We start from the raw sequence: 12250 nt of genomic DNA on the forward strand, positions 1-12250 counted from the left end.
TGAACCTAAGGGCACTCAACCACTGAGGCACATCCCTAGACCTTTTTATTTTATTTTTTTTTTATTTTTATTTTGAGACAGGGTCTTGATGACTTGCTTAGGGCCTCACTCAATTGCTGAGGCTGGCCTTGAACTTTCGATCCTCCTGCCTCAGCCTCCCAAATTGTGGGATTACAGGCGTGCATCATAGCACCCAGCAGGACTTTCTTTGTTTTATGGGCTTTCTTCAGAAGGCCAAGGGTGTTAAATGAGGTACTACTAGATGTTCTATGTAAGAGAACTGGAGAGAAGAAAAGGGGCATTAGAGGCTTTGCCATGTGGGAGACAGGTGGCTTCCTGCCTGTGTGGCTTTGCAAACCACGTTAGGAATGATCTGTGGGGAAGATAGCCATCGTCAATAAATGTCCACCTAACAAGGGAGCTTCAAAATTCTTGAAGAAAAAAGTAGGAAAAATGGACAATGGTAAAGGACATCAATCCCAACCCTAGTGGGAGACATGAATGGCTCTCCCTGCATGATTGACAAAGAGCAATCTTTAGAAAATAAGCAGAAATCTAGAAAAATCTAACCAACACTGCCAACCAACTTGACCTGACTGGCATTGGAAAAACACCGACTCACAACAGAACATAGTGTTCAAGCTCTCCTCTTAGTCCATAAAGATAGACTACATACTCAGTCACAAAATAAGTCTCAGTACATTTCAAAAGACTGAGACCTCATAGAACATGTTCTCGGACCACAGTGGATTTGTTTTAAGTTAACAAAAATAGGACTGGGGTTTAGCTCAATCGTAGACACTTGCCCAGTAGACACAAGGCCCTAGGTTCAAACCCCAGCTCTATTTGAAAAATTAAATAAAAATAAAGTATCTAGAAAATTCTAATAGTATTTGGAACTTAGATAACACACCTGTAGCCAGGCATGGTGGTGCATGCCTGTAATCCCTGCTATCTGGGAGGCTGAGGCAGGAGGATGGCAAGTTCAAGCCAGCCTTGGGAATTTAGCAAGACCCTGTCTCAAAATTTAAAAAAAAAAAAAAAAAATAGAAAGGCACAGACAAAAAAGCACAGACCAATCACTGAGAAAATGAATCAAGCTAAAACTTGGTTCTTTGAGATCAGTAAAATTGACAAGCATAGCTAACACCAGACCTTCTTTTCTTTTTTTTATTACTTTGAGTTTTCTGTGCTGTGCATGGACTGGCGGACACAGGCGCCGGGTTGGCGGGGTTGCGAGGGGAGGCAGAAGCAGAGGTGGTGGCAGCGACCAGAGCTAGGCCATCACAGACACGCGCGCATGCGCTCCTCCGCGCAGCTCACTGCTGGATCCTGCGAATGCTCTGCACCTGGAAGGTCTGGGCGTGGGAGCCCCACTCCCGGAAATGCTTGTAGTCACCCGAGTGGTGATCACTCTCCAGCACATACTGGAAACCTCGGTATCCGGGAAACTGAGAGCAAACCCATCTAGGAAAGGAAAGAGACGGTCACCCTACAGAGGCACCCACCCTGGTCAGGAAAGGATGGGAGAGACTCCCGACGGCCCAGCGGTCCCCGGCCTTCATGGCCCTGGATGTGCCACGCGTACACACACACACACACACACACACGGCGCTGGGCCTTTGATCGTGCCGTTTCTTCCGCCGGGAACATCCTCCCAGCGATTCTTCCCCTGGCCCAGTTTTGTGTCCCTTCAGGTCCCAGTATAATTCATTACGTCATCAGGGCCATCTGACCCAGTCCCGAATCAGGCCACGGTCCCTGACTGTATCTTCGAAGCATTCGTATAATTTGATAATTTGAAGATCATTTGTAAAATGTCAGCTTCCCCGCCAGCAGGCAGCCTCCTGGTTAGGGACGTGTGTGGCTCACTGTCCCCCAGGGCCCAGCCGAACGCCTGGCACAGAGGAGGAGCCCCATCAATATTCGGCAAATGAATGAGTGAAGAAGAAGCCCTGATCCCTCCTCTCTTCCCAGGAGGCACTTTAGAGAAAATGGCTATGTTTCAACTCGCTGATCCCTATGTTATTCGGGACAAGGATTGGTGTCTGCTTTTGAGCCCTGTTTTTCTCTCTTCAAGAGACTCAAACAAGACTCAAGAACCGCAGGGAGCCTTCGCAGTCAACCTGGGAAAATGGAGCTGACCTCAGGGATGAGCATGTGACCCAGCCTAGCCAATCAGTGCATCCCATTCTTGTAAGCATTGTGATTGGTCCAGAAGGGACCACATGACCTAAGTTGGACCAATGAGCGTCTTTCCTGGACTTCGATGGTATCATCATTGAGAAAAGGACCCTCTCTTTCCCTGGGGCTGGTACTTAAGGACCCAGCTGCCACTTTTGCCTTTACTTGGGAGGCACTCATCCGAGAATACAGCCACTCGGAGGCAGGCAGAGCAGGAGCCAGAAGGCAGCTCCATCCTCCAGCAGTGCCTGAAGCTAATTATGGGGGCCAGTGAACATTCTTTGGGTTTAAAGAAGCTTGGTGCAGTGGCGCATGCCTGTCATCCCAGCTGCTCGCGAGGCTGAGGCAGGAGGATGGTGAGTTCAAAGCCAGCCTCAGCAACAAGGAGGCCCTAAGCAACTCAACCAGACCCTGTCCATAGGGTTGGGGATGGGGCTCAGTGGTCGAGTGCCCTGAGTTTAATCCCCCACACACACACATACAAAAGAAGTTTGGTCTGGGTTTCCATCATCTGCAATCCCATACATCCTTCCTGATACCTCCTGTGCCTCGGTATTCTCCTCTGGAGTATGCATCAGCCCCCAGCACATAGTTTTCACAGGAAGTGTCACACCCCTCCCAACATCCTCTCTCTGCCCTGCTACAAGGAGCCTTGGACACACTTACGCCCCAGAGTGGACATGGAAGGAGCCCACTTCATTGCCGTCCCAGCCCATGGCCTGGAGGGAGGGATAGTCATCACTCAGCTCTCCTTTCCTGCCCAGGAAGTTCTCTTGCTCGAAGATGGTCAGCCTGGAGTCGCGGTGGTTCTACAGGCACAGAGAACAGGGTCAGATCTTCTGGTAGCCCGCTGGAAACCCGGGAGCCTCTGCCCTTACCACAGCCTGCCCCGGTCTCCCAGCTCAGCCTTCTTAGCAAACTTTGGAAGGGCATTAAGGCAGGAGGTACCAGGAACCTTATAAGATATACATCATTTGTGCTTCCAGAATTTATCCTTCCAGAAATTTCCACACACAAAAAAAATCATAGAAAAACAGAATGTTCATCATAAAAAAGGGGGGAAAACAATCTGAATGTCCAACATTAGGGGATCAGATGTTAATCTGGTGTTGCACCTGGGGTTACAGAAAAGACGAGAACCTCTCTGAGTTTCAGTCTTGACTCTGCCACTTACCAGATGGCGAGCTTAGACCTGTCATATGGTGTTTCTGAGCCTTCATTTTCATAATTATGAAACAGAACCAACCGCACCTACTTTTCAGGGTCATTTTCTGGGCTAGAGGGATGAGCATGGAACTAGTGATTGGACCCATGACAGCCTGATACAGGACCCTGCACATGATCAGCACCTTGGTTATTTGTAGAACAAAGGAGCCAATGGACTTCTTAGCCACAGCATGGAATACTAGAAAGCCATGAAAAATGACATCATAGATGAGATATAACTTTCCAGAAGGATGATTGTAATATACTTGCCCAGTGGAAAAAGCAGGTATCCAGGCCTGAAGTTCATTATGACTCATTTTTTTTTTTTTTTTTTGTGGTTCTGAGTGTGGAACCCAGAGCCTCCACATGCTAAACATATGCTCTACCACTGAACCACATCCCCAGCTCCTATAATTTCACTTATATAACAAAAATACGTGTACCTAACTATACATTGATGATATAGGTAGACACAGATATAGGAATGGGTACAAGAATAGCATGATGTCATCTGTCAATCACCAACCAGAACAGAAAGCATCTCCTGTACTATGAAGCAGGCTCCTGTCTCATAGCTATAATTATTAGCAACTTACTTTCTTATTCTAACATATCAGGTTCCCCCCCGCCCCGAATTATGAATAATAAATAAGGTGAAAATAAAATAAAACATAGCTTTCTGAGCCTCAGTTTTTCTCATCTGTAAAATGGAGTAAAGGAACCCACATCCACCCGTACCCCATAAGGGCAGTAAAATATAAAGTCGGAAGGGCACGATGAGTTGGGAGAGAGGCATGGTACCCCTCCTGCCCACCGGGACCTGCCTCCCTGCATCCACCTTCTGCCCAGTCATGAAGAGAGGGACAGGGGTCCACAGGTGCTGACATCCTAACCAAAGCTGCTATAAGTGGACAGTAGCTGGCGGGGTCTGTGTCCTGGTTCCCCAGGACATGGGGACTGGGACCTCATTTCAAGAAGAAGAAACTGAGGGTCAGAGAGGAAAGAGACGGCCCACGTCATGCACCCTGATTCCCACGGTGGCTGATGCCCAGCGCCCCCTGGAAAGGCCCAAGCCTCCCGGGCCCGGCGGTAGGACTCACAGCGCAGGCCACGGGCCGGAAGGAGGTGAGCCTCTCGGCGGGGTAGGCCGTGTTCCCGCTCCAGGCGTCCCAGCCCGGGTACTCGCCGCGCTCCAGCACGTACTGCTGCCCCTGGAAGCCGGCGTGCTCAAAGCCCACCCACCTGCGGGCACACGGAGGGAGGGCCACCCTTAACTCTCGGCAGGGCCTGGACACAGTTGGGGTGGCTCCCCTCGGGGAGGGAGGGGCTGCGACGGTGGCGGAGCAGAGGCTGGGTCGCTGCGAGACCCCCCACCACGCCCAGCTCAGTGCCCACCAGGGGACCGCTGGGCCCCCAACACCAGCGGCCACCTGTGTCCCGCAGGGAGGGACTGCTCCACGCAAGGGGCTCTGGGAATGTGCCAGGCTGACCACAGGCTGCGGGGCCTCAGCGGGATTCCTGTGACCCTGCGGGACCTGGCAAGGGGGGCCTCTCTCCACCACCCCGTCTCTGAGCCTGGAGCGGCTCCTCAGCTACCAGGTGCTGCTGCCCTAGTGGCCTGCCATGTGGCCCCTTCAGTTTTGTGTTCCCCTAGGGAAAGAGAGGCACAGGAGGCAGGCACCGGTGCACCTGCGTCTCCTGTCTGCATAGAAGATAAAGGGGTGGACCTGCCGGGTTCCTGGCCTCCCCCACTCCGGCTCCATTTCCCCAGTTGCAGGAAGCAGAAGCTAGGACACAGATCGCCCCAGGTGACCTCAGGTGTCACTCACAGGCATAGCTTTGAGGGACTCACATGCAGACCTTGTTCTCCTTCCAGTGCACTTTCCAACCCTCTAGAACCTTCTAGCCACTATGATAGCCACTGGCAGCAGGCAGCTGATTAAATTTGAATTCAATAAATGAAATTAACTAAAATAAAATAATTCAACCAGTGGATGGGAGCCTCGTCCCAGCAATAACCAAAGGGCTCAGCCTAAATGACCGCTTCCAAAGGTGACCCCAACCCAGAGAGGCACCTGGGGGGTGGGGGGGTACCAGGAATTGAACTCAGGGACACTTGACCACTGAGCCCCTTCCCCAGCCCCATTCTATGTTTTATTTAGAGACAGGGTCTCACTGAGTTGCTTAGGGCCTCACTTTGATGAGGCTGGCTTTGAATTCTCGATCCTCCTGCCTCAGCCTCCTGAGCCGCTGGGATTACAAGCATGCACCACCACATTTTGCTATACTATCCACATTTGAAATCCTCAGTGGTCACATGTGGCCAGTGACCTTGAACTTGGACAGTGCAGATGTAGAACTTCACGGTAGCAGAAAAGACTACTAAATGACGCTGGTCTACAAAGTCTCAGTATGTTATTGCTGTGTCCGCCCCTCCTCCCACTCACTAGTGTCTTTATCTCTCTGAAAAGAGATCACACGCAGTCTTTCATGCAGTAGTATTTAGTTTAAAATTAGTAACACTTTTCACTGTATTTTTATAGCTACTGCCTATTTTGGGTAAGTGGTGTTGGCTTTCCATTTATGCCCAAGAGGGACATTTCTAGACTCAACATTCATTTCTAAGGATGGTGTCCCACAAAGTTGGCTCATCCAGTGGGCAGTGACTACCTTAAAGGCAGCCTTGTAGTTGGGCAGTGCACAACTTGCACAACCTTACATGGCAACCCTGCACCCTCCTCAGCACTACACTAGAGGACACAGGTACAGTTAGAGCCTGGGAAGACAGGACTGACAACATGTAAAAGTCCCAGCTCCCCCCTCTAGGTCCCTTTTGGTCCCCCACCCTAACCCCGACTCAGTCTCCCTGCAGACTCACGCTCCACTCAGGACTTTCAAGGATCTCACGGTCTCAAAACCCAGCTCCAGCACGCTGGGGCATTCGGCCGTGAACTCATGCCGCCGGCCCTGGAAGCCCTCCTCGTCCCACACCACCATCTGTGCCAGAGAGAAGGTGGACATGGGCGGACATCAGAATCCTGTGGGGCAGGGTGTTGGGGGCGTCCCCAGGACCCAGAGTCCAGCAAAGCAGGTGAAAGGGGGTTTGCCAACCGGGACTCCCCAGGGCCTCCAGGGCCAGGCCCGTAAGGGAGGTGAGGGCCCTGAGAGCACAGGCCCCGGAACAGTGGCTTCTGTCTAGCACCCGGGACCTCTGCCCGGTGGAAGTGTCTCAAGACATTCTCCAAATCTGAACTTTCATGAGGGACCTCCAAGTTCTTAAAATGGTGCTTTTCTTCCCCCTCAACATAGACAGATCAAAGAAATCCGGATAGAAAACCATGTGACTAAATGGCGCTGGCCTAGGTCTTAGTGCTGTTATCGCTGTGTCCCCCGCGCCCCTCCCCACAGTTCACTAATCTTTTTTTTTCTTTTCTTTTGGTACCAGAAATTGAACTCGGGGCACTCAGCCACTGAGCCCCAACCCCAGCCCTATTTTGCATTTTAATTAGAGACAGAATCTCACTGAGTTGCTCAGGGCCTCACTATTGCTGAGGCTGGCTTTGACCTCGCAATCCTCCTGCCTCAGCCTCCTGAGCCCCTGAGATTACAGGTGTGCAAACCGCACCCAGCTACTAATCTCTTTCTTTATCTCTCCAAAAAGAGATCGCCCGTAGTCTCTCAGACAACAGTATTCAGCTAAAAATTAATCACATTTTTATTGTGTTTTTACAGTGGCCACCTATTTTTGGTACATGATGTTGGCTTTCAGTTTGTGCCCAAGAGGGACATGTTTAGATGATGGTGGCCCACAAAGCTGCCTCATCCAGAGGGCAGTGACGACCCTAATGGCAGCCAAAGACAGTGGCAGTTCAAGTTTGGAAACCAGGTGACCCAAGTTCAAGTTCAATCTCTCTGCGTGACCTTGCGGGTCCTGTTCTCTGAGCCTTGGTTGTGTCCTCTGTGAGATGGGCATTCAGACCCCTCCCCCAAGTGAGGTGGGGGCTCAGTGAGCTAGGAACGGGGTCCCAGGGACTGGGGCTTGACCTGTGTCCTCCCACCCTGGCCCGGGCCCCCTCCCTACCTTCCAGTGTCCCGCCGACTTGGTGCACTGCAGGGTCATGCTGCCCCCTTCCTAGGCAGGAGAAGAACAGGGTGACCTTGTGCCCTCACCCCTCTGGGTCCCGCAGCCTCTGAGCCCTGCTCTGCGCCTCTCATCTGCTAACTGGGGGAAAGTCTCTGTGGCGGCCAGCGGGTGGGAGCCTTGGGCATCACTGTGTTCTTAGTGAGGGTCTCGGGAGCCCGTCTGGGCGTTTGGGGCGCCCTTTCTTGGTCAGGAAGAGGACGGCACTTGGGATGACGCAGTGGCATCTGCAGGGTTGGGGACCTGGGCTCCCCACCTCCCAGGGTGCTCGACAGGAGCCCCAATCCCACCCCTTCTCCAAGGGGACTTACCGAGATGGGCCCAGAGAACATGTCAGAACTGGGACCAGTCAAGGTCAAGCTCTTATAGGCAGGGAGGGGAGAGAGGGCCCCTGGGGGACAAAGCCCCGACTCAGCAATGAGCCCTCGAAACAAAAGCCAGCGCTGGCCACAGCCCCAGTGAGAGGTGTCAGCAGCTCTGGGTTCAGCTGGGAGGGGACAGATCAGGTCACCTCCCCCAGAGACAGGCATGGGGCAGGGGAGCGGTGCAAGGTCTGCCTGAATCAGCCCCACGGGGCCCCTGAGCGGGGCAGGAGTCCGAGCAACTGGCCGAGGAGCCCCAAAGCATGGCCAGCTGTGTGACCTTGAGTAGGTCATTTCCCCTCCAGTTGTACCTATAAAATGGGATGGAAATAAACTCCATCTGTGGGCCATGAGGCTGCGCACCTTCTTGCCCGGTGCCCCGTAAGCATTGATGGATGTCTGTTCCTTTCCCCTTCCCATCCGTGTTTGACTTCCAGTGGAGCAATCAGGGCAGGCTGCGTGTTGGAGGTGGCATTCTGGGAAGTGTGGAGAGGATTCGCACAGGGTCAGATGGAAAGAGGGGCATGAAGAGCTGGCGTACAAAGGTGGGAACTTAGAGCTGGTGGCCCAGCACAGAGGTCCCAGAGGGAGTGAGTGAGGCCGAGGTCTGGCCAGAGCCCCAGACGACTCTACAGGCAGGAGCCAGGAGCCGATGGTTATGAACATGCTCCACAGGCGTAGCACCTGCCGCACCCAGGGGGCAGAACTCCCCGCGGACATCCCCCCCACACCCTGCCTTCTACCTCCCAGAGAGGGAGGAAAGAGCGTGGCTGGGAGTCACGTCGCTCAGGGTGAAACCCAGGCCTGCTCTTGCCATCTGGGCCCCCTAGAGGATACCTGAGCCCTGCTGGGGCCCGCAGAATGGTAACATCCACCGCTTCCTGGAGGGGTTAAAGCAACCCCATCCTACGCATTACTTGGAGGAAAGAAAAATAAAAGTTAAGACTGCAGGCTCAGCAGGGCGCAGTGGGGCTCACCAGTGATTCCAAGGGCTCCGGAGGCTGAGGCAGGAGGATCGTAAGTTCAAGGCCAGCCTCAGCCACTTATCAAGGCCCTGTCTCTAAATAAAATATAATATAAAAAAGGTCTGGGGATGTGGCTCGGTGGTTAAGTGCCCCTGGGTTCAATCCCCAGTACAAAAAAAAAAAAAGACTGCAACCTCATGTTCTTTGTGCATAAAATGAGTGCAACAGGTTGAAGGGGTGTCGCCTGAGAGGGGTGTGGTGAGGATGCAGTTCTTGTGTGAATCACTGGTGCACAGCGTGTGTCACTCCCACCATCTTTGTCATCGTCATCACTAATAGTAAAGGTGCTTATTAAATAATTACCCGTGAAGAGCAGGAGCACACTTAGCTTCTGAGAGCTCAGAGGCCGGCAATCCGAGAGGCCAGCTGGGATCCCCCAGGGGGCGGGGAAGCAGGTGCGTGGTGGACAGGGGTCGCCTCCATTTCCCGTCTGTCCATCCGTGGGGTCCATCCCAGAGACTCCACCCTCCTAGTGAGGATGACAGGCACCCAGGCTGTGGAAGGCCCAGAGTGGAGGTGCCCAGCAAGGCCACTGTCCCTTGTCCCCGCCCCCGCCCTCTGGGATGGCACCTGGCCAAGGGGGCATGGAACTCCTCGAGACGGCCTGGCCAGCAGCGCGGACCTGTGGGTGGCCCCACCGCGTCTCTCGGCTGCGGTCCAGCAGCTGTCCCCTCTGTGGTTCCGCCTCGGCCACCCCGGCCTTGGCCACCCTGGCCTTGGCCCGCAATGAAAGGCTGCGGAGTGGGGGAGGGGGCAGGGGCTGCGGCGGCAGAGCTGGCCCCAGGCCAGGGCCACCCTGGACCCCCAGAGAAGCGGCAGCACCGTGTGGAGACCCGATACGCCACCCACCCCACCCTGGCTGGACAGCTCTCCTGCCCCTCTGACCCCCGCGGAGAGAGTGCACATGGCAGGAAGAACACCCAGCCTCTTGCTCCAGGCCTGCCTCAGTTTCTCCACTTGGGAATGAGGGAGTTAGGCCACTCGGCTTCTGTCACCGGCCACCCTGTTGGGAGTCTTTGCTGCCCTACTTGAATCGGGGCCCTTTGTCTCTCAGTCCCCTCGTGTCCCTGGCTAGTGTTCTTCACTCTTCCCTCTCCTGATCTGGGTCCCCCCACTTGGCACCCCACTTTCATCATGGTCCATTCCAACAACCATTCAGTCACCAGATCTTGACACAGAGCCCTCTGCAGGCCAGGCCCCACAGCAGGTGCCAGAGGTGACCAGCATGTGGCTAAACCTGGGGCTTCTCGGATGGAGGCGTAGGCCACCAGCTCTGTCCCTGGCATCTGAGGGTTGAGACCCGGGGTTCACAGAGGCAGGCCAGGAAAGGAGGGGTCTCTATGTGGGCAGAAGAGCAGGAGGCGGTCCCCAACGTCCAGCCTACCTGAGCCCAACAAGGCCTGGCTTCCCACCTAGGATCAGGAAGTCAGGCTGCAGCTGAGGCCAAGGCCAAGGTCAAGGTCAGACAGCGAGAGAACCAGGCCCAGCGGCGGCCTGCACTGGCCTGGGCTCCCCGTCTGGCTTTCTTCGTCTTTGAAATGGTGGGATGGAAGGGCCCGGTGAGGCAGGTTGTCCTGGAGACGGGCACAGGGGACAGCGGCCAAGCACTGGGCACCGTGCTTAGCACAGGGAAGGCTCTGGGCAGTGCACCGGCCTGTGCTCAGTGTCACAGGCCTTCTGCTGGGTGCAGCTCCATTAAGGACACTGGTGCTCACCCGTGACCGCAGACACGGAGGCCCCTGAGGACAGACTGTCCCCAAACCACGCAGAGCATCATGGCTGAGCCAGGACGCTCACCCAGGTCTCCTGCTGCCAGGGTCTCTCCTGTTCCCTGGCCCCGGGGACGGCCGTGGGGACCTGGGGGCCCATCCCTGGTGGGGGCCGTGGACAAGGAGGTGGAGAGCTGCGGACCAGGGTTTCTGCTGTGCGCTCGGGGTCACAATGGAAAGTGCTGGTCTCTGCAGTGACCCGGCCAGGGCTGGCCCCGGCCAGGCCCCGCTCCGGCTGCTGAGCCAGCTCCCGCTTTGTGCCCCAGACTATAGGGCCCAGTGTCTGCCAGATTATAAAATGGGGGGTCGGCCCTAGTCACCCACAGCACACGCCTGTCCTCCACCAGGAAGTGGCAAGTCCCCAGGTAAGAAGGAAGCCACCAAGAGCTGAGGGGAGGGGACGAGGGGAGGCCGGAGAGCCGCGGGTGGCCCCGAGGGCCAGGCGGGACCACCAAGATGAGAGAGGGGACGGGTCAGAGGGGGAAGAGACACAGAACTCGTGAGCAGAGAGTGACAGGAAAGGCAGGGGGCTGGGCAGACGGACCAAGAGGGAAGGGGGCGCAGGGAGAGACAGACAGGACAGACAGACAGAAGGACAGGAGAGAGGGGGAGAAGCAAAGATGGAGACCAACAGCAAGAAACAGGAAGAGAGAAGGAGGAGGAGAGGGAGGCAGAATGGAACCGCGGACAGGAAAGGAGGAATCCAGCCCCGGGGGAGGGGAGCTTGCCACAGAACGGGGGCAGGGAGGGCTGCGAGTCCCAGATGTGGCCCAGATGTCTGTCCCACAGCGTGGCCGAGCGTCCCAGAGTGGCCACAGTCTTCCTGGAGGCGGGGAGGCTGGGGAGGGACCTACCCACCCCCCACAGAGAGCCCAGCAAGCAGCTGGGCCCCAGGGTCTTCTGTGCCCTCGGGGGTCCTTCAATTATCTGCAAAATTGAAGGGAGCACCCCTCCCTGCCTCCTCAGGGACCGTCAAGGCCTCTGTCACAGACTCAAAAGAGTCCATGTCCCCCTGCCATGAGGAACCACTGGAATTAACCAAAGCCCTCCCCACCCAGCGCCTCCCCAGCCACGTCCTCGTTTTAGAACCCTGGACGGGCACCATCCTTCCTCTTGGGCCTCGGGGGCCCAGGGCCAGGCCTGCTTTGGCACCCACACACCTGCCCCAGAGAACGCCAAGGGAGAAGCCTGGGGGGGGACACGGGAGCCCCCGTCCTCTGAGCAGATGTTCACTAGGAATGTCCCGTGTGCTGGGCACAGAGCTGAGCGGGGAAGAGAGGGGGACTAGAGCAGAGCGAGCGAAGGGCAGGGCGTGAGCAGCCCAGGGCCAGGTCCAGCTGCTCGAGTTGAAAGTGGAGCCCTCCTGCCTCGTGGCCCCGGGCAGGGCACCTTCCTCTGTGGCCTCAGGGGGCTCCGAGAGAAGGATCCTGGATTCTCCAGGGGGATGGGGCGTGTGCCTGGGATTCCTTAAGAATCCCCAGATGCCATTTCTCCTTCTCTTCCTCTGGTGAGGTGAACTGAGATTGCACACGCAAATAAGTGTGCTAAGTGTGTGAGGATCTG

The 12250-nt window shown here is 55.4% G+C and overlaps 1 protein-coding gene across 1 annotated transcript; it reads right to left on the reverse strand.

The window, feature by feature from the left end:
- Positions 1 to 1169: 1169 nt before the first annotated feature.
- Positions 1170 to 7971, reverse strand: Cryba4 (crystallin beta A4). The gene is made up of 6 exons (XM_027955878.2): positions 7843 to 7971; positions 7472 to 7522; positions 6269 to 6387; positions 4491 to 4632; positions 2851 to 2993; positions 1170 to 1467 (listed from the first exon to the last, which is right to left on the reverse strand). The coding sequence occupies exons 1-6, from the start codon at positions 7861 to 7863 to the stop codon at positions 1320 to 1322; spliced, it is 624 nt and encodes a 207-aa protein (XP_027811679.1). The 5' UTR covers positions 7864 to 7971; the 3' UTR covers positions 1170 to 1319.
- Between the last annotated feature and the right edge of the window lie 4279 nt (positions 7972 to 12250).

The sequence above is a fragment of the Marmota flaviventris genome, chromosome 1 (assembly GCF_047511675.1).
Source record: "Marmota flaviventris isolate mMarFla1 chromosome 1, mMarFla1.hap1, whole genome shotgun sequence".
NCBI lineage: Eukaryota > Metazoa > Chordata > Mammalia > Rodentia > Sciuridae > Marmota > Marmota flaviventris.